The 21,360-nt window shown below is 53.4% G+C and overlaps 5 protein-coding genes across 5 annotated transcripts; 3 read left to right on the forward strand and 2 right to left on the reverse strand.

Moving 5' to 3' along the window:
- Window positions 1–2,019: 2,019 nt before the first annotated feature.
- CPAR01_05122 (uncharacterized protein) lies at window positions 2,020–4,965 on the forward strand (the record flags this gene model as incomplete). The annotated part of the gene is made up of 5 exons (XM_060489401.1): window positions 2,020–2,202; window positions 2,257–3,003; window positions 3,065–3,738; window positions 3,833–4,356; window positions 4,409–4,965. 5 exons carry the CDS (start codon window positions 2,020–2,022, stop codon window positions 4,963–4,965), a joined length of 2,685 nt encoding a protein of 894 aa, XP_060350867.1.
- Window positions 4,966–5,217: 252 nt separating this feature from the next.
- Window positions 5,218–7,213, reverse strand: CPAR01_05123 (uncharacterized protein; the record flags this gene model as incomplete). Its single annotated transcript, XM_060489402.1, has 2 exons — window positions 5,218–6,983; window positions 7,036–7,213. 2 exons carry the CDS (start codon window positions 7,211–7,213, stop codon window positions 5,218–5,220), a joined length of 1,944 nt encoding a protein of 647 aa, XP_060350868.1.
- Window positions 7,214–7,850: 637 nt separating this feature from the next.
- Window positions 7,851–10,562, forward strand: CPAR01_05124 (FF domain-containing protein; the record flags this gene model as incomplete). Its single annotated transcript, XM_060489403.1, has 6 exons — window positions 7,851–7,991; window positions 8,041–8,189; window positions 8,238–9,300; window positions 9,353–9,469; window positions 9,532–10,296; window positions 10,353–10,562. The coding sequence occupies 6 exons, from the start codon at window positions 7,851–7,853 to the stop codon at window positions 10,560–10,562; spliced, it is 2,445 nt and encodes an 814-aa protein (XP_060350869.1).
- Window positions 10,563–11,249: 687 nt separating this feature from the next.
- On the reverse strand, window positions 11,250–13,366 carry CPAR01_05125 (ABC transporter; the record flags this gene model as incomplete). The annotated part of the gene is made up of 2 exons (XM_060489404.1): window positions 11,250–12,847; window positions 12,907–13,366. The coding sequence occupies 2 exons, from the start codon at window positions 13,364–13,366 to the stop codon at window positions 11,250–11,252; spliced, it is 2,058 nt and encodes a 685-aa protein (XP_060350870.1).
- A 2,793-nt stretch (window positions 13,367–16,159) lies between these two features.
- Window positions 16,160–21,184, forward strand: CPAR01_05126 (SNF2 super family protein; the record flags this gene model as incomplete). The annotated part of the gene is made up of 4 exons (XM_060489405.1): window positions 16,160–16,573; window positions 16,629–16,797; window positions 16,859–20,966; window positions 21,022–21,184. The coding sequence occupies 4 exons, from the start codon at window positions 16,160–16,162 to the stop codon at window positions 21,182–21,184; spliced, it is 4,854 nt and encodes a 1,617-aa protein (XP_060350871.1).
- Window positions 21,185–21,360: the final 176 nt, after the last annotated feature.

The following is a 21,360-nucleotide window of genomic DNA, read 5'->3' on the forward strand; positions in this document are numbered from 1 at the left end:
CATTCGTGATGAGCATGGACGTAGGAGATGTTGGCCTCCTAATTGCAGTTTGTTTGAAGATGGACCTATGCGGAGTGGAACCAGGCAAGTTGTCTATGAGTATGCGGAGATAAATCTATATCAGCGAGACTCGGCCGAGGAACGGATGAATTAAGGTAGCAGTCCTTTCTTGCTGAGTTCAACTCATGTTTGCTTGGATGGATTTACTTCTATAGACGATGAGGGGCGGAAACTTTGCCGTGAGTGATGTTTATTGGGGTTGGATACTAGGAGTAACTTGTTGGTCGGCATCGGTTCTACTGGAGTAATGACTAAGATTTGCTATGACTACTGTGAGCTTCATATGATCGACGGCTTCAAGCTAGACACGAACCATAAGGCAGCGGTCTTAACATCGTGTGTTGATATCCTCTTCGCGCCGCTGGACAAGCCAGAGATATCCGCAATGAGGAAGTTGGAACAAGGGAAAAATAAGACAGAATCAATATTCCTTTCGCGTCGCCTGGAGGCAGTGTAATACCAGGGACACGGTGGGAAGCCGACATGTGTAACCTCTCTCCCTCGATGAAACCCATGCCTCCTTTCCCGCGGAGAGCCACGCCGAAACGTAGCGCCGCGATAAAGAAGAGCGAGCAACGCCGCAAGCCTCAGGAGAGTGAGAAGACACAGAGGCTCGTCTTCCCGAGATTATAAAAATTGTGTCAACCGTTGAAAAAGAGGCTCGCGATCCCCGTGGGGATGCTTGCCCAGCTGGTTAGACTGGGAAGAACAGATACTACACTTGATCATAGCCTTGTGGCTAAGAGAGCTGGAGAAGAAAAGAAGAAACAGACAATTGAAAGGCAAGATGTGGGAATTTTATAGATGGATGAGAGGTTGTAGCCATGGGTGAAGGCTGCGGCGCTGATGAGGCCAAATTTCTGGGGACTCGAATGAGGCCAATTTGAATGAGGCCAATCTGGGGGCCAGCCAAGCGAGGCCAAATCAGTCAGACTTGGGTTATCAGGCAGAACTTCAGAAGTGCTGAGTTTCTTTTGGGAATCATAGCTGAGGCTGGTCTGCGTCAAGTGTTTCCTATCTGCAAATCACTTCGTGTTCAACTAGACGATGTTAACGAAATATGATGAATATGCCTCTGAAGCATGGCGTTTTCAGAAAAAGGTCCGTTGCCTCAAGGCTTTTCGATATGGCTGTTCCGACTGAATAGTCTGCCATGCAGATTCAAGGTCGATGAGCAGGGCGATTCAGGGTTTCAATGAATACCAGATTGTTCTTGGGGCTTAATCAAGAATCAACCGGCTTGAAGTAATCGGGACCCAAGAGAAGTAAATTTCAGTCGCTAGACAGCACTTGAGAGTGATGGCCGTTGTGGAGACGACACCCTCTTATGACCAAAGCCACAATAGGCGCGTTGATTTATATACATGCGCTGAATTAGAACTTTGAGAGCAACTGAATGGGGTAGTTTGGTCTCATCGAAGTGCTTGGTGATTATCATGGAGCTATTCAAACGAAACATAAGCCTACGCGCAACGAGAAGGCCGGTTCGAATACTGCCTGCGCCAAACACTTTAGAATCCAATTCATATGATATAGTATCATAGCACCAAGATAAACTACTACAAAAGAATGAGCTTGACTGATACCTACCAAAGGAGCCCCATCTCCGTGAAGTCGACCCGGAGCCTGCCAATGGCGCCGGAGGTTAGGGCTCCCGTTGACGTTGAAGATAAAGTGGAACCTCCGAAGTACCCCGGGCCCGGGCGTCTGGGCCACCACAACACGCTGGACGGTGCGCTAAATCACTGACGCGTGACGCCATTCGATCATTCCGAGCTCCAAATCACTTTGTCGCGCTCCGTCGCTCAACCCATGTCACTTAAAGTGTCGCCCGCAATTTTACTCACCCCTCCACCCGTTATTTGTACGTGGGATAGGCACTGGACTTGAAATTCATGTTTCTTGAGGACCAGTCTGTATTTTCAAGTTCGATTCACCACTTCCTCTCCATATGAATCTATGTCTTCCTCCAGGCTGTTCCCGCCCTCAGACGCGTCGCGTCAAAGATCGGGAATCCTTACGCCAAGCTCTGATGGATCTCTGAACTCCAAACATGAATTGCCGCCGCCTACGACGGCGCAGAGGAAGCGCAGCATCTCCCATGCCATGGAGGACTTGCTGAAGGCTGCGATTGTTCTCAAGGTAGGTCCCTCAGCGCGCCAGGCAATGTCCTTCAATAGCTGACGCGTTACCTAGGTGCATCCTACCAGCACAGTCACGAAGCCATGCACGCTGCAGCCGCTCATGCTGATCCCCCGAGAAGACCTCCCGCTGTCGAGCCTCGACCTCTTTTCACCCCACGGCGATCTTCCTTCTAGCCGCCTTTACGAGTCCCTAGTCAAGATCCTTGACCTCGAAGATCGGGTCGCCGAGAGACCGAGCCTGCTCCTTGCGCGCAACGAAGCTTCCAAGTCAATCTACGCGCTCGAACGTGCTACAGCCTTTGGAACCAACCTCTATACCGTCTGTAAACTAGGACCTTGGGTGGACCTACTGGCCTTGTCCGAGAAGGCAACGGTGGTCGGGAAGCATGTCGCACGCATGCGGCTTGCAGAAGAAGCAAGGGAATCTAAGCAAGGCCAGACCATGCCATTGACAACGCCCGCCTTGCACAGAGGACACAAGGAGAAGAGACTGGCGATTGAGGCGCTGCAGCAGTCTATTGTGAGGAAGAGAGGCCGCTCGCAATCGGTGTCAACATTCGACGAGACAAGAGCGGAGAAGCGGACGAGGTCTGACGACGACTTCTCACGACCGCAAACGCCAAGCGGACTGGCCCAGACGGTAGAGCCGAAGCCTGAGCCTACCGAGTGGATTCAAACACATCTGGACGCAGTCGAACCGACGCCACAGCCCGTTCCCGAGCCTACTACCCAGCAGACTGCTGGCGACATCATGGACACCATCAGGACACAATATACCGAGGCACTTTACAAGTCAATGGTTAGTTTATCATTCTGCCCTGCCCTGCGGTAAAGAAGCTTCAGCTGACATGGAGATACAGGGATCTCTTGCGTACTTTGCAAAGGGACCGCTATCTCGAGCCCGCGCCGCGTTCCATCTCGATTGCGACGGCACGATGGATATGAATGACCTCATAGAGTTTCTGAAGAGTCTTGTCATGACAACAGTCCAAATCGACAAAAAGTACCGCGAAGCGATACCGGATCTAATTTCGAAAATGAAGACACACATTGATAGTTCCGACGAAGGTGGCAAGTTGAAGCGAAGGAAGACCAAGAAAATAAAGTTGGGCAAGGACGGCATGTACTCTGGTGAAGACGAGCATGTGCGCGCCTGGTGGAGCTCGAACAAGCCGGAAATCAGCGACGAGGACATGGCCGTCACACCGGCACAGATCAAGTCCCATGTTTCCCTGCTGAGGACCCGCGAGACGCAATTACAAATGATATTGATTTTGGAAATCCTGGCCCTGGAGCCTCTGCGCACAGCCGAGGCAGAAGGAGAGAGCCAATTACCTGGTCTGTCAGGCGAGGGGGATGGCGAGAAGGCAGCAGAAGTACAGCCGAAGAAACGCAGCAAACACAACTTCCCTGTCTTGATAGACGTTCACGCTGATCGGCTCACCATTTGGCAGTCCACTGCTTCTGATGAGTTGAGACTCTTAGAGGGTTCTCAAGTCACTGCGGCGAACGCCGGGGATCCAGCGTTGCGGGCGTCTGCAGACCCCCTAAAGGACTTCTGTACTGACATCATTATGCCTTTGTAAGTTTGCACTTATCACATAGGCTTACTTAGCTGACATCACTAGCTTCGCTGCTCGGTTGCCTGAGATCTGCGATTCTATCAACCGTAAACTTGGAGGACCCGTCATCATTGCTCCGCCAATGCCCAAAGCCAAGCCTTCTTCGACTAAGCCCAGCACGAAGCCGGGAGCTGCTGCGAAGCGTCCTGTCAAGCCTTCATCGAAGAACAACATAGAAAAGGCCTTATTCAAGGAGCAGTCGCGGCGCAGTATTTCCAGAGGTCCCGGTAACGCCATTGCGTTGTTGAGATCTGCAACCTCGGCCAATATTCCCGGCTTCAAGCGTGAAAACAGCGAGCTCGATCGCAATTCGCCCAGGGACCGGACGGGTCTACTTTCCAGGAGTCAAAGCATGACGGCCCTGGATGACGTCAAGGTCCAAGACGTCAAGGCACAGAAGAAGGCTCTGGTGGAAGCCGAGTTGAAGGATGCCATCACCGCCATTCGGAAACCTAATCGTGACCTAGCGGGCAAGGCCATCGTTGAGGATGCGGCGAAGCGGGTTTCCGGGGGCCTTTCTTCGATTAAGAGTAAGTTTTATACCTCAAGTTTTTGGAGGTAATTTGCTAATCCCTGGCGCAGAGTCTAAGAAACCGCCGACTCGACATCCACTATTTGAATCGGTACAGGTCAAGGTCACACCTGCTACACATCGCTTCCGCGATGCCTTGAGCACAGAGTCACAGGGCGTAAATAATTTGTTCATCCCGATGTCGAGTATTCCGCCATCCAGCGCATCGAGAGTTCCCTCTACGGGACCACGGAGGGGCCATATCGATATAATGGGCAGTACTCCATCATCTGCTATACAGGCCACACCTATCAAGCGTGGAGGGCACGAGGCCGGAATTCCGCCTTCGTCGCCCTTGATGGCAAGGAAGCCTGCGAAAGCTCAGCATCCAAGCGTGCCGGGAAGTGTGATCAGGTCGAGATTTGAGCCTATGCGGTCACCATCGCCAGACATTGGCCTGCCGGCTACACCATGTAAACAACGGACGGTGGACGTGCTGGGAGACGAGGTGGCGGCAACTCCGATGCGCAGATCATCACTTGCGCCGCCTCCACCACCACCAGAGGAAGAGAAACCAAAGTCGATTTACGCACGACTTGGGTGGGAAGACGACTTTGACGACTTTTAATGATATTTTGTGGGCTGCATTGATATGGCGTGTATGGACTTTCAAGCATACGGATACCCAAGGGTTTGAACTGTTTGGGATCATGGAATGGGACGCTTGGAATACACTTGATGAACACGGCATAGCATAGCATCTTTGGAGCCAAGGGGTTTGCACCTGGGTTTGCATCGTTCTTGAAGGTCTTTTGGTGAGAATATATTAGGGGTTTAGAGAGCGAAGTGCTATCTATAAGCACCCAGACACTCATTGCACTCACTCGTCCGTCTTCTGCTCATCCTCATTTTGCTCCTCGGTCACTGCAGCTACCGATACCTCTGTCACTGGTCGCTTTTCTACAAACATGATGGGAAGTTCTCTGACGTCCACGTGCTCCTGCGAGCTCAAGTCGATCACCCTGACGGCTTCGATGTTGACGAGGCCCTCTTTCAGGGGCAGGAACCTGAGTTCCACGACGTGACACGCCCCAGGTGCAAGCGGTCCGACTCTCGTGTCGGCAGTAAGGCAAACGACCTCGGTGGCATCGACCACTGAGTTGCGCTGCATGGCATGCAGAACATTCTCGTCCAGCACCGCATCCGCGAGCTCCTTTGCGTCCGCGGCTGTCTTACCTTTCCCGCTCGTCGAGGGGGGTCGCATGAGCCGGACCTCGTTACGCCGACGTTTCGAAAGCGCCACGAGAGCGAGCTTGCGCGGCGTCACGGCCGGGTTGACCTTTTCGACGCTGCGGTTGACGACGTAGACTGTCCAGGAGAACTCCTCGCCCGCGTAGATGGGCTCCGTGGGGCCGCAGAAGGTCATGGTGATGCCCAGTTCCGGGAGGGGCGCCTCGACGGTGCGCGTGGCGGCCTCGAGCGCGGGGAGGGAGTCCGGGCGCATGACGGCCGGGGCGACGAGGGACTGGGCTGCCTCGATGCCGGAGATGGAGAGCTGCGAGGGGCGGTGGGAGCGTTGGATGGGCTGCATTGGCTGCATTGCCGCGTTGAAGCCTGGGTTGACGGGGAGGGTAAAGTCGAGGGTGGTGGTCCAGGTCATGCTCAGACGCGGGCAGCAGATGCCGGGATTCCTCTGCACGACGGCTTCGATGTGGATGTCGAGATCGCGGTTGGGGTTCTTGGAGGGGAGGTCGAGCTGTTGCGGCGACAGGCGGTAGAGAAACGTGACGTGGTCGTGAGATACGCAGGTCATGGGTAATGTGAGGCCGGCCGGGGAGCTCAGGTCGTCTACGACACCGCCATCGGCGACGGAGAGGGCTATGCTGGTGAGCTCGATGGGGCAGTCGAAGTATTGGGTGAAGTCCACCTCTAAGAGGGCGATGAGGGCCGGCGAGGTGGGCATGGTGTTTGGACGGGAGAAGCGGACTCGGGTGTGCACGGCGGGGAAGATGCGTGTCCGAAGCTGGGAGAGGCAGCGCAAAGGCCGAGATGTGTCTTTGGCTTGGGTTACGGGGGCAACGCGGGAGACGCGGAGGGCGGAGAGACGTGGGACTACACCGCCGAGGCCCGGATCATTGGTGAAGGGTTCGAGGAGGTTCAGGCCCGAGGGCATGCCGGACTGGAGGTACCCGGCACCGCCGTTTATGCGGAAGTTTGGCGAGAGAGGGGTGGCCGAGCCAGAGCCCGCCGCAGAGGCCGGTCTAAGGCCGGCTGAGGCGGTGAAGGTCGCAAAGGGGCCTTGCAGGCGGATGCGTGGCCGCGCGAGGAAGACAGGGAGCCTCCAGACGGCGTAGATGTGTGGTTCCCTCTTTCGCCTATCTATAGGAGCGACGGCATTCTCGTCCTTTTCGTTGGAGTCTGAGGCGGAGTCTTCCTCTTCGGGTTCGTCAACGACGATGAATGGATCCGAGGTATCCTCAACAGTTCCCTGGAAGATGATGTCCGTCGATGGCTTCTCCCTATCCGAAGCGTGGCTGTTGACGATTTGGGCCTCTACTGAGACGACCAAGCGGCTAAAGTGTGATCGTAGTGCCTTTTCGTCCATGAGAGGGGCTCTCAGCACGAGTAGCACGTCAACCGTCTCATCTGGTAGATATTAGATGGTGCAGATATGAAAACGGGATGGTTGAAGAGATACCGAAAAATAGTGTGTCCCTCCGCTTGATAGAATCAAAGAGCGCTTTAGTGTCGTCGACGCCTTGAAACGCTTTCTCGAGGTCGAGATTTGTTGCTTCGGGGATGAAATACGTGAGAAACGCATTTTCGATGAACTCGGCCACCCCGGCGGGCTCCCGAATCTGATCGTCTATAGCCATGTTGGGTTATGTTTGTGGCATCAAGTATGAAAGCTCATCTCAACCATCCATATATACAGGATGAATAGAAGACACCAAGGGCAGTTTCACAACGGTGTCCTTCTGTTTGCCAAATCGAGGGAACTTATACCAAACGCTTAGCGAGCTGGCGACGTTCCTTCCCAGAGGAGATCTTGAACCTGAGGCTTTGCTCCGTGAGAAAGAAAGAAGTATGGTAAATAAGTGTTTATCAGTCTGAGAAAGTACATGGAGTTCGAGAGAGGTTCGGTGAGAAGTCCAATGAGTTGAGTTGCATGTAGGACAGTGAGAAGTTGAGTGTCTCTTACACAGTGTGGGAGCTTTCCCCTGGCTGCCAGCTGGCTTACTTAAGTTCGGATTGAAGTTAGACTGGAGAGCGGGACCACCGAGCTACCCCGGTCCGTGCACTAAGCGCCAAATTGCTCATTCCGTCGGTCGCAAAACTTTCGTAGCATCTGTTCGCGTTCCCCTCCGCGCGACGACCTGCTCGATCCTCCACGTTGACTCGCCGTACAAAACGTCCACGCATCGCCGCTTCACTTATAATCAACTGACAAACAAATCGAGTCCATCTAGACATCTACAAGATCTCCAATAGATAGGCGGCATCATCATCATCATGAACGGATCCGGCAGCCCGTACGGCCAGCCTCCGGCGTGGCAGGAGCATCGCACGCCAGATGGCCGAGCCTACTACTACAATGCGGCCACTAAGGTTACGCAATGGACTAAGCCCGAGGATATGATGTCTCCGGCTGAAGTAAGAGCACTACCCCGGATAAGTAGGATTAGCTGCTAATTGGTCACAGAGAGCACTTGCGAATCAGCCATGGAAGGAGTACACTGCGGAAGGCGGTCGCAAGTACTGGTATAACACCGAGACGAAGTCGAGCTCCTGGGAGATGCCCGAGGCCTACAAGAAGGCTTTGGGTGCCAACAGCGGCCCCAGTACGCCTGCGTATGTACATATCTTGCCCCAGTGCCAACTACCAACTAACAAGAATAGGGCTGATAGGGCTGCACCATACGATCGGGGAGCGCCTTCTGACAGGTACAACAATGACCGTTACGATTCCTACCGCGACCACCGCGACCACCGCGATACCTTCCACGAGTCGCGCCAGCTGACATTCGGCAACGACGCGACGGCCAAGGCCTTCGTGCCCGCAAGTAACGAGCCCGAATTCGCCACGCAGGAAGAGGCAGAGGCCGCCTTCACCAAGCTCCTCAAACGCAGCGGCGTTCAGACGGACTGGACCTGGGAGCAGACCCTGCGAACCATTGCAAAGGACCCTCAGTACAGGGCTATCAAGGACCCCAAGGATCGTAAAGCAGCTTTCGAGAAGTACTGCCATGACATGATTGTCCAAGACAAAGAGCGCGCAAAGGAGAGACTGACCAAGTTGCGTACTGACTTCGAGACTATGCTTAAGCGCCATCCGGAGATCAAGCACTACACGCGATGGAAGACTGCGCGCCCCATGATCGAGGGCGAGACCATCTTTAGGTCCACCGATAACGAGGCCGAGCGTCGTCAACTCTTTGAGGAGTACAGAGTTGACCTCAAGAAGAACCACATGGAGAACCAGGCCACTATGCGCAAGACAGCCATGGACGGGCTCATTGACCTCCTTCCGAAGCTCAACCTGGAGCCCTACACGCGCTGGTCCGATGCGCACAGCCTTATTTCATCCACGACGCCCTTCCAAAATGATGAGAAGTACAAGACCCTGAGCAAGTTTGACATTCTGATTGCGTTCCAAAACCACATGAAGGCTTTGGAGCGCGCTTTCAACGACTCTAAGCAGGAGCAAAAGAATAAGAAGTTTCGCAAGGAGCGTAAGGCTCGTGATGGCTTCATCTCCCTCCTCACTGAGCTCAGGAAAGACGGCAAGATCAATGCCAGCACGAAGTGGCGCCAAATCTACTCCCTCATCGAGAACGACGACCGATACAAGGCCATTCTTGGCCAAGGTGGCTCAGCTCCCCAGGAACTTTTCTGGGATCTCGTCGAAGAAGAGGAGAAATCCATGCGTGGAGCTAGGAACGATGTGTACGATGTCATTGACGTAAGTTGATCTTGGCCTCGTTATCCTTTTCCAGTCTGCTAATACCCTATAGGACGAGCGATTTGATATCACTCCCCAGACCACGTTCGAAGAATTCCATGCCGTTATGAAGAAGAGTCGACGAACTGCTAACATTGACCGTGATATCTTGATGGTTCTCTTCGAACGCGTGAGTCATAGATTGGAAAAATCAACATGAGGTTTCGATAAAAACTAACGTGTACGCAACAGGCCAAGGAAAAGAGATCTCTGAAGAGATCCGACGATGAGAGACAATCTGAACGCCAACAGCGAAGGGCGGCTGATGATCTCCGGGCGTACATGAAGCGTATGGAACCCCCTATTACCCTGGATGACACGTACGACAAGGTCAAGGCTCGCCTTGCGGATACGCCCGCGTTCCAGGCTGTCACATCGGAAGACGCTCGCGTCGCTACCTTTGATCGATATGTGAGGAGACTCCGCGAGAAGGAAGAAGAGGCCGACCGCGATCGGCGCCGCAGACGTGGTCGCGATTCCAGCGAACGCGACATGTACCGTGAGAGACCCAGATCCAGAGGTGAGCGATCTCATCGCAGCAGTGGCCGTGCTACCAGGCGAAGTCGCAGCCCGGAGGTGGACGCCTACGAGGCGGACAGGCGGAAAGCTATTGCTGAGCGTGAGCGCAACCACCGCAAATCGACCATGGCGGAAAGTCTGCTCTCGACTGAACGCGAACGTCGTTTATCTCCTCCCCCGCGTCGCGAGCGGGAACGCGAACGGGACAGAGACCGTGAGCGCGATCGCGACCGTGATTACGACCGTCATCGCTCTCGCCGCGACGACGACAGCCACTATGATCGCGAGAGACGGGATAGAGAGGAAGAGCGGGAGAGGTTGTACCGGCGCCGCATAGGATCCTACGACGAGCTCCCTTATGGGGATGAGCGCCCGTCTGGATCCCGACGCCGCCGCGAGGAGGATGAGGAGGACCGACGGGATTCAAGGGACTCCAAGGTACGACGGACTGGCTAGTCTACCACACCCGAGCCAGATCGCTGACAATGTCGCAGAGAGTGAGAAGAGAGAAAACACCCCGTGAGCGCACCCCCCAACGTGATACTACACGTCACAAGAACAGGACTCCACCGCCGGCGGCGGCTGCCCCCAAGGACGTCAAGGACACCAAGGAAAAGGAGCCTGTAAAGGACGTCGCGATGAAGGATAAAGAGGACGCGGCGGTCCACTCTGGGTCTGAAGAGGGCGAGATTGAGGAGGACTAGATGCGGCGTGCGTCTACAAGCCTCGGGGGCCCCTGACGGACCGCGAAGAGTGACTTTCGAGTACGTATCGAAATCACCAGCCGTCACTGAGAGCCTGATGACCGCAGCGCATACAGACTTATTGGCATCGTTCCTTCCGCATCGCGGCCCGGCCGGCCTCCTCCGCGCCCGTCAACAGATTTTGGCCCTCGCGACCCATCGGCCCGTAGATGGTCGAATCATATGTCGATAGGTCCGTTGCTTTCCCAGAGGGAGTTCTTTTTTTTCTCTTCGTTTCATTCTTAACGTAGGTGCGTATATTCTTGTCGAAGTAGTCATTGTCGAAGCATTCACGATAAAAAAAGAGAAAATGACGTTTGCTTTTAATAACAACGGTCTTTTTTGTATTGCTTGTCGTTTGTTCTCAAGATACGTGTGCCTTTTGGCATGCTCAACCATATTTACGAAAGTCTCTCGCCACAAAATCGTGGCAGAGACCGACGGCAGTCACCCTGCTTCATCCGTTGCCCCTCAATCTATGGAGTCCGGCTGTGTCCCAAATGAATGTGCAGCCAACAAAAAACAAACATGGCTCTGCAAAGCGTCCTTCGCACATTCAAACCAAGGGGGGGACTCAGTCATACGCACACCCAATATTGTATCTCCATAGGACCAGGCAACGGGGGGGGTAGACTGCCGTCGCCGTTGTTATCCATCACCATCGGCGTCGTCCTCGGACGCGCTCGCCTCCTCTAAACCGAAACCATGATCCTGACCGCCGGAAGCGCGCCTCCCCGGTTGCCGCTTATGCCCTTTTTGAACGCCCTTAACGCCTGAGTCGAATGCATCGTGACGAGGGAAAACATCTGTGTAGGTGCCCTCTTTAACTCGTCTTGTCGCCGTCGTCCAGGAAGAACTATAAACCATGTTAGGATTGCTGTCAATGTCAAAGTGGCACACGGTTGTTCGACTTACGTAGTTGCCGTTGGCCTTCTGCTCCTGGTCGAGCTGGGAGTTGCCCTTGTTGATACGAGGGCGGTAGTTGGTGGGATCGCGACGGAAAGAAACGTCGAGGTTCTTCAGGAAAGTGTTGCAACCAGTAAGGAGAGACTCGGGCTTGTTGGCATGAGCGTCAATACCGGGCTTTCCGTCAAAGACGATGACGCGGTCGGCGAGGTAGGTGGCCATGATGAAATCGTGCTCGACGATGAAGGCGGTCTTCTTGGCGTGCATGATGAAGCGCTTGATGACGCGGGAGGCAATAATACGCTGCTCGGAGTCGAGGTAGGCGGAGGGCTCGTCGATAAGGTAGATATCGGCGGGTATACCGAGGGCAAGAACAATGGCGACACGCTGAAGTTCACCACCGGACAAGTTCTTGACCTCCTGATCAATGAAGTCATCGAGCTTCAGGGGCTTGACAACATCGGTCTGGAACTGGGGCGATAGGAAAGAGGCCCTGATCTTCTTGAAGAACAGCTGGCGAACGGTACCCTCGAACTTAGGGGTGATGGTCTGGGGCTTCATGCTAATCTTCATCTCGGGGACGGCAGCCTTGGTGTCGGGCTTGAGAGCGCCAGCGAGGAGACGGCAGAAGGTGGTCTTTCCGGTTCCGTTCTCTCCCATCATGACAATGATCTCGGAGTCGGTGAAGTCACCAGACTCAATGCTCAGCTTGAAGTCACCCATGGACTTCTGCATCTTGGGGTACTTGAAGGCACGAGACTTGTCATTCATGAACTCATCAGCACCCTCGGAGAGCTTGAAGGTCAGGGACTCGTCACGGAAACGCAAGTTCTCGGTCGGGATGTGACCGTCGAGGAAAATGTTGATACCTTCACGGACGGACTGCGGCAGGGTGACTACACCGTAGACGGCGGGGCGACCGTAAAGAACGCAGATGAAGTCGGAGAGGTAGTCCAAGACTGACAAGTCGTGCTCGACGACAATGACGTAGTCGTCGTCGCGGAGAAGAGAGCGAATAACACGGGCAGCAGCCAGTCTCTGCTTGACATCGAGGTATGAAGAGGGCTCGTCGAACATGTAAACGTCGGCCTTGCGGACACAGACGGTACCAATGGCGAAACGCTGCAGCTCTCCACCAGACAACTGGTTGATCTCACGATCCATAATGTGGTTGAGCTCCAAAGTATCGCAGACCTCCTGCTTGTTTCCCAAGCTGCTCACAGCATCGATCAAGGCTCTGACGCTCTTCTGAGGGCCCTTGACGGCGCGTGGGATCTGGTCGACATACTGAGGCTTGACAACGGCCTTGAGGTCATCCTCAAGAAGCTTGGTAAAGTAGTCTTGAGAGCAAAGAGTTAGTATCTGAGAAATATATTATTCCAAATTAGGGATGACTTACTTTGCAATTCAGAACCACGGAAGTACTTGATGACGTCCTCCCAGTCGGGCGGGTTGTCGTAGCGACCCAAGTTGGGCTTGAGCTTTCCACTGAGAATCTTCAGAGCGGTACTCTTTCCGATACCGTTGGTTCCAACAAGACCAAGAACGTTGCCAGGACGGGGCATGGGAAGGCGGTGAAGCTTGAAGCTGTTGGCGGAGTAGCGATGGGTGACTTGGCTCTCAAGGTTCGTGGGCAAGTTGATGATGGTGATGGCGCTGAAGGGGCACTTCTTGGGGCAGATACCACAACCGATGCATAGTGACTCGGAGAGGAAGGCGATGCGGGACTCGGGGGTAACTTCGATGCAGAGCTTTCCGGAGCGGACGACGGGGCAGGCCTTCTTGCACTCTTGACGACACTTCTTGGGCTTGCACTTGTCGCTGTTGACGATAGCGACACGGGTGAGTTTGTCAGACATGGTGATGATGGTGCCCGACGGATCGAGGCGGGGTTGGCGATGGGATGGTGGGGCAAGATTTTTTTGCGCAGGTTCGAAAGACAGAAAAATAAGTGAATAAAGAGGGGGTTCCCTCTGCAGACGATCAGAGTGATGTAGAGTCTGTGTATGGTATTTGAGAAAGGCAGAGAACCTGGAAAGCAACAGGACCGGAGAAACGGCGAATATTGTCGAGGCGTCGCGACCTGGCCTTCTTGGGTGAGGAAGGGAAAAAGAATTTGGTGTTTCCAGGTTGTTGCAAAGGTGGCAGAGACGAGAGAAACGCACGGCTATGGCAGCGAAATACAGCGGTCAGCTAATTTGTGCGCACCGTCACTGGTTGTGAGTGTGTGAATTGGCCAAGTTTTGGCGGGGCATTTCCCCTACCCTACCGCCTGCCAACTACCCCGCCAGTGAGGGTTACTAGGTGTTTTGTGTGTCACTTTATCTCCAATCACCAAGCGAAAAAGTACCTGGTCGCTACTTCCGGAGCACCTGACATCACGGTCCTGGTGAGGCCAAACACAAGGTCTGGAACGTCCCTTGCAGATTTAATGTTGACAATATTGGCTGGAAACACACCTATGCACATCTTTGCAAAAAGGCTGACCCCGTGTTTATCTTTCGAGCTGAAAGTTGGTCGACAGATCACACTGAGGCAGTTGATCTCCGCTTTGCTACTTGCGCATTGCTTTTGGTTCAAAGAGGTGGATTGATACATAACCACACCTTGTCCACTCAGTCGCTTCTTTGTCATCCACTAAGAATTTCCCTTGGGACTCATACAGCCTTGAAAGAGATCTTAGTTGGACCTTGCTGAGCCACTTGCCATACGTCCGCTATCGCCGTTTCCTTCATAAGACAGACCCCTGGAGAACTAAGCGAGGTATCAAGTAGTAATTCCCAGGTGGGCAGTCTCATAGACCCAAAAAATGGCAAGGTCCAAAGACTCATCTCGGAGGTATACAATTATGCTGGAAAACGTCGTGAACTGCACAGCCCTCGCTGGCCTGTTTGAAACTTGATTTGCTGTATGCACCTCGGAGGTACCTAACTGTTGCTAAGCGCTCACGTGACCTCAACTGGTGAATGTAGGCCGTCACAGACGAAGTTGACGAGTGGAAGACAAGGGCATACTACGAAAGCCTACTTTCCTGATGCCTAGCTTGATATAATTCATTGTTCCCAATGAGAAGAGAGAAGGCAGAAATATATGATGCGGTGGATGTGGTATAGAAACAGCAATTTAGCGCCGAGGATGGAATTTGACAGATTCAGCGTATGGGCAGGAAGCTGTTAAGACGTGTGCTGTATCACTATTGAGTAGAGACGGAAGCCTATAAGATGTAAGCCAATGAGGTTCCAACACTTGGGACCGCTGCAATGGCTACAGATATGGAGAATGTGAAGAATAATCTACTCTGATGGTCGAATATTTGACCAGTTGCATAAGGCACGAGAAAGCTAATAGAGTCTTAAATGTCAGACCCGGAACTATGGAAGGTACTTATGCAACGATGAGATGCCTTACGCGGAGTGACATGACATTTTCAAAGCTTCCTGATCATGAACACGACACAAGAGACGTCGTTGAAATAGGTCTGTCGATGCCGGATGTAGAACTTGGGAGTTGAAGTCGTTGACTTTACCCCAAAAGATCACAGCCAACCATTGATCGAATTCCGCGCGAAGCCCAGCGTCAGGAAGGATCTGTCAACTTCCTCGAGGCTACAAAGACAACCTCAGGTGCCATGACATACAAAGACTGCAAGTGGACACCCAATTATTCGAACTCGGATTTGCAACAGCAATAAAGGTTTCGGAGACCGTTGTCTACAACTTTAGACGCTACCGGAGTTGCGACGTCCAAAGTGGGGAAGAGAGACGGGAGCGGTGAGGTAGGTGCCAGCGGGGTTCCGAATCTCGGTGAACTCTTGGAACTGCCTGCCCGCTCGCGACGGCGTGTGCGACCTCTGAGGCTGGGAGCTCCACATTCGTCCTCTTCTCCCATTCGCTCATTCACCTTGGCCTCCGCGAATCAAATAGGTTCTCGAGAGGGCGGGTCATGCCTCAGGCAAAAACGACCGACTTCTTTTGGGGGTGATTCAGTGCGGATAGCGCTACAACCACCTGTACCTCACCCGTGCATCCACCTCAATTCTTTCCTGCCTCTCCACCGGTACATTTTCCATCCACCACCACCCATCACCCGCCAGGCCTACGGACTACCTAGGCACGTCACTTTCCATAACCTCCTTCAACACAATCCCTTTCCTGGTCAAGATCAATGGTACTAGCTGCCTGGAGGCCATTCGTTAATGACTTGTAAGTTATTACCTCCACCTGGTCACAAGGCTTCCAAGAGCCAGCCAGCTTCCCGTCACGAGCCATCAAGCCAGCCTCGTAGCGGCGCGCTCCCATCCTGATATCCTCATCTGCCATGACCTGGGCGATCCCTGAGATGCCTCGTGTTGATGGAAACGAACTCGCCGGATGGTTCTGATGCCCTGGTAACACGTCACGGTACTCTGAGTCCGCCTGACTGGCACAATGGCATCGCCATCAACTTTCAGCCTCGTCTCCATCAACCGCGTGCCCGCGATGCGACGAGGTCGAGATTTCCATCAATTCCCGGGTTTTGCTAGTGACTTCATGTTGATATCGGTCGCCCAACCTCACTGGCCACGCTCTTTCTCTGCTTCTGTCCTCAGACGGTTAAACATTTGGCTAACGTCGTTCCATCCATAGCAGGCAGCCTCGACTTAGACCATCACCATGTCTAGCCCCCTCGAACCCGGTCCCACCAACGGGTACGGGTCGCCGGAGGGCGGTTCTCCCTCCCCAATAGTCGCTGCCGGCCACCAGAGCGACAGTGACCTCTCAGATATGCACGATAATGCCGCACGCCTCGCCTCATCGTCACCGTCGCCGGATCCCAACGACTTGTCTGGTTACATGAATGGCGCACCCGACTTCGCCGAAAGCGAGAGCTCCGGCGATGAGAACAACGCATCTGACGATGCCGACTTCGATATGGACGAGGACGCGGCTTCTGTTGCCCAAAGCGACGGGGCTGGCGACGTCCACTCGGACTCCAATGATTCTCAACGGCCCACGAAGCGGAAAGCTCCTGCCCGAGAGGATGACTACATCAAGGCAAATCCAGAACTGTACGGGTTGAGAAGAAGTGTATGATTGACGCTTGCTCTAATTGACCACGCCGTAAGCTGACTTTCCTCCGCAGTCCCGCCCGACGCAGCAGCGCAGAATGGTACGTAGGATCCGATGCTTGCCATGTCCCATCGCTGACAGTTTGGGAATGAAGGTCGATTCATCTGATGAATCCGAATCTGATGTGGTGCCTACTAACCGAAGAGTGGTGAAAAGAAGACGCGTTGAGACGTCGAGACAATGTGAGCATTTACTCCGTCGGGTTCCAAAGCCATCGATATCATCAATTCTGACTTCGCATAGCTTCAAAACGAGGTACACCTGCACGACAACCCTCCACGAATTCGGACTCTGACTCTGATAACTACGGTGGTGCGCGCGCGAAAAGTCTGCAAAAGAAGGCACGCCGTCAGCGTGAGGCCCAGCCAAGCGCGCTTCTCGCGGAAAAGCGTTGGTCGAGCAGACGGGCCGCGCAAGTGCAACAAGGCGCCTACGAAGAAAGCGACGTCGATGACGAGGACGAGGACATGCTTACGCCCAATTACTATGCGGCAGATGTTGTAGACGACTCCCCATACATTGACAAGGTCCTGCGACACAAGCTGAAAGACGGCCTTGAACTCAGTTGGAGCTCAACCAGAACCGACTTCGAATACTTCGTCAAGTGGCAAGGCAAGTCTCACTTGCACGACACTTGGGAAACAGCAGAGACCCTACGCAGCATGCGAGGCTATCGTAGAGTCGAGAACTACTTCAGAACCATTGTGGAGCACGAGCTCCTGATTCGATATGGTGAAGACATCCCGCCCGAAACCAAGGAGCAGTTCTTCCTCGATCGTGAGCGTGCGGAAGAAGCACTGGAAGATTTCACGAAGGTGGACAGAGTTGTCGCTGTTCGCGACGGTGATGAAGAGACAGAATACCTTGTCAAGTGGAAAGGCTGCTACTACGACGAGTGCACATGGGAAGTTGCATCTGCCATCAGTGCGGACTTCCAGGACAAGATTGATCAATTCTTGGACCGATCTTCTCGTTCGTGGGTCTCTGATCGCAAGGAGTCAAATCCGGATACTCGAACAAGGATGACCAAGCTTGAATCGCAACCCGACTTCATCAAAAATGGTGAACTGCGCTCATTCCAACTCAGAGGCCTGAACTTTTTGTGTCTCAACTGGACTCGCGCAAACAACGTCATTCTTGCCGATGAAATGGGTCTTGGAAAAACCGTTCAGAGCGTGTCATTCCTCAGCTGGCTTCGCAACGAACGCGAGCAAGAGGGGCCTTTCCTCATTGTTGCCCCTTTGAGTGTCATCCCGGCATGGGGCGATACCTTCGACAACTGGTCCCCCGACATGAACTACGTTGTGTATCTCGGCAACGAAGCCTCCCGCAGTACAATTCGTGACAACGAGTTAATGATCAATGGCAACCCCAAGAAGCCAAAGTTCAACGCCCTCATCACTTCATATGAGATGATTCTCCAAGATTGGCAATTTCTTCAGCAGATCAAGTGGCAAGCTCTTCTTGTGGACGAGGCTCATCGTTTGAAGAACAAGGAGTCTCAACTGTACGCGAGACTAGTGAGCTTCGGCGTGCCTTGCAAGATCTTGATTACGGGCACCCCTATTCAGAACAATCTAGCCGAGCTGTCCGCATTGATGGACTTTCTCAACCCTGGCAAGGTTGTAATCGACGAAGAGTTGGAAGACCTCGCAGGTAACGATACGCAAGAAAAGCTCCAGGACCTCCACAAGTCTATCGCCCCTTACATTTTGCGACGCACAAAAGAGACAGTCGAATCCGATCTTCCGCCAAAGACAGAGAAGATCATTCGTGTCGAGCTCTCAGATGTGCAGCTGGATTATTACAAGAACATTCTTACAAGGAATTACGCCGCGTTGTCCAGCGCAACCGGCCAGAAGAACTCCTTGTTGAACATCATGATGGAGCTGAAGAAAGTCAGCAACCATCCATACATGTTTGCGGGAGCCGAGGAGAGAGTTCTCGCCGGCAGCACCCGTCGAGAAGACCAGATCAAGGGCCTCATCGCCAGCAGTGGAAAAATGATGCTTCTCGACCAGCTCTTGACAAAGCTGAAAAAGGATGGACACAGAGTACTCGTCTTCAGTCAAATGGTTAAGATGCTAGACATTCTCAGCGATTACATGGCACTTCGAGGCTACAAATTTCAGCGTCTCGACGGCACCATCGCCGCTGGCCCTCGACGCATGGCTATCAACCACTTCAATGCGGAAGACAGCGACGACTTTTGCTTCCTCCTCTCCACTAGAGCAGGTGGTTTGGGTATCAACTTGATGACGGCCGACACTGTAGTCATTTTCGACTCTGACTGGAATCCCCAGGCTGATTTGCAGGCTATGGGACGCGCGCACCGTATCGGTCAGAAGAAGCCCGTCAGTATCTACCGCTTGGTGTCAAAGGAGACCGTTGAAGAAGAAGTGCTCGAACGTGCTCGCAATAAGCTCTTGCTCGAGTACCTGACTATTCAAGCTGGTGTTACTGACGATGGCAAGGCTTTCCGTGATGAAATGAACAAGAAGGGTCTGAAGATCGACGGGCCCAACTCCGCTGAAGACATCCAGCTTATTCTCAAGATGCGCTCGCAGAAGATGTTTGAGCAAAGCGGCAATCAAGAGCGTCTTGAACAGCTTGACATTGATTCCATATTGGAGAATGCCGAAATCACGAAGACGAAGGTGGATGACAAGATGAATCTCAGCAGCGGTGGTATTGACTGGGACAATTTTATGCAATACACCGATGTGAAGGTGGACGACTTGGCCCTTGACTGGGACCAGATTATCCCCGCAGAGGAGCTTGCCGTCATCAAGGCTGATGAAGAGCAGCGGAAGAACGAGGAGTATGTGGCGAAGGTTGCTGCCGAGAGCGCTCCCCGGAGAGCGACAATGAAGAATCGAAATGAGACGGACAGGTCCGACCGTCTTGCAAAGAAACGACAAAGGGAGGAACAACAACGCCGAGAAGCCGAGGAGCAACGCGCCCTGCTGTCTGACCCCAAGCGCCCACTCAACGAGAAGGAGACGCGAAACCTTCTTAAAGCTTTCTTCAGATACGGATCTATGGATGACCGCGGCGAGGAGATCGTACAGGAAGCACGCCTCGGAGAGCGCGACCGCGATTTCCTCAAGTCTATACTGGACGATTTTGTCAAGAGATGCGAAGATGCGCTCAATGATAATAACACGCGTCTAATGGACGACGAGCGGAAACTTGGCAAGTCTCTGACGAAGAAGGACAAGAAGGCTGTTCTGGTTGATTTTGGCGAAGTCAGGAAGATGAACGCAGAGACTGCAGTCGAACGTCCTCAACAACTTCGCCTGCTGAGGCAAACCATTCGGAAGAGCGATGACTTTAAGACCTTCCGTCTCGCCGATGCGACCAAGGCTGCCCACTATTCATGTGAATGGGGCGCTCGAGAAGATGGTATGCTTCTGGTTGGCATCGACAAGTACGGGTTTGGGGCTTGGACTCAAATCCGGGATGATGCCACGCTAGACATGTCGGACAAATTCTTCCTGGAGGAGCACCGCATCGAAAAGAAGGAAGAACGAAACAAGGCGACTGAAAAGGGTGTTAATTCACCAGGCGCCGTCCACCTCGTTCGTCGTTCAGAATACCTGCTCTCTGTGCTTGCGGCCAAACATTCTAGTGACCCATTGGCTCACAGAACTGTCGAAAATCACCATCGCAATAACAAGCGATTGGTGAATGGACACCGTCGCAGCGATGTAGGCAGTGGCGCAGCGTCTCCTGCTCCGCCGGCCCTCAAAAAGAGCGGCTCGCATCGGGACAGAGAACGTAGCCACGCTGATCATCATCGCAGCCGCAGCAACGCTGATGAGAAAGGCACGCCGCGACCTGACTCCAAAAGGAAGCATTCAGGCCATGACGAAGGTCGTATCCCGAAGCATAGGAGAACGGACGAAGCCCGACGGACCAAAAGTAATGGTGATGAGCAACAGTCTCCTCGAGCTGACAGACCAAGGCATCGCGATGAGGGGGAGCGAAGTAGCAAACATCGCCGCGCAGATGATCATCGGCATGGCGATGATCGACGCAGGTCGAGCAACACACCGCGAGCAAATCAACCAGACAACGAGCGTCGCAATCAAGCCCTTCACCGACTTGATCAACTCCGTAAGATGGGCGATAACAAGGAAGAACGTGAGAAGGACGCGGATGCCATGTTGTGGTACTTGCTCAAACCGGTTCGGGCAAACTTTGAGGCAATTCTTGTCACGACGAAGGAGAGGATCAAGTCCAGCAAGGAACGCGCCAAGATATTTGGAGAAGAGTTGGTTGTCATTGGCAACTTCCTGGATCGCGAATTCGTTCAGGAGCGAGACAATGCGCTGAAGAATCGCTTCTGGTAAGTTTTCTCCGCCGGCTATTTCACATCTCATACAGATCTAACATTTGCTCAGGGAGTTTTTGGCGAACCTGTGGCCAGTTGACAGCACGAGCAACGAAGTAACGGGCGATCGGCTGAGCGCCATGTATAGAGTCCTGCGGGACAGAGAAGTGAAGAAGCACAACGGAGACAAACCGGCCGCGGCGGCGGCAAATGGCACTGCAGCGGCTTCTTAGGACTCGCATTCATAAAAGTACGGATTGGAAGACGGGTTTCCATTTGCGCATATCCATCCAGTCACGATTTGTGTTTAATATCAGCATCGGCATGGCGTTCTCGGTACTAGGTGGGCAGGGCATTCTCATTGTGGGTGAGGGAATGATCAGATAAACTACATACCCGGACTTGCATG

This window comes from Colletotrichum paranaense (genome assembly GCF_030867605.1).
Source record: "Colletotrichum paranaense strain IMI 384185 chromosome Unknown Scaffold_4.1, whole genome shotgun sequence".
In the NCBI taxonomy this organism is placed as follows: Eukaryota; Fungi; Ascomycota; class Sordariomycetes; order Glomerellales; family Glomerellaceae; genus Colletotrichum; species Colletotrichum paranaense.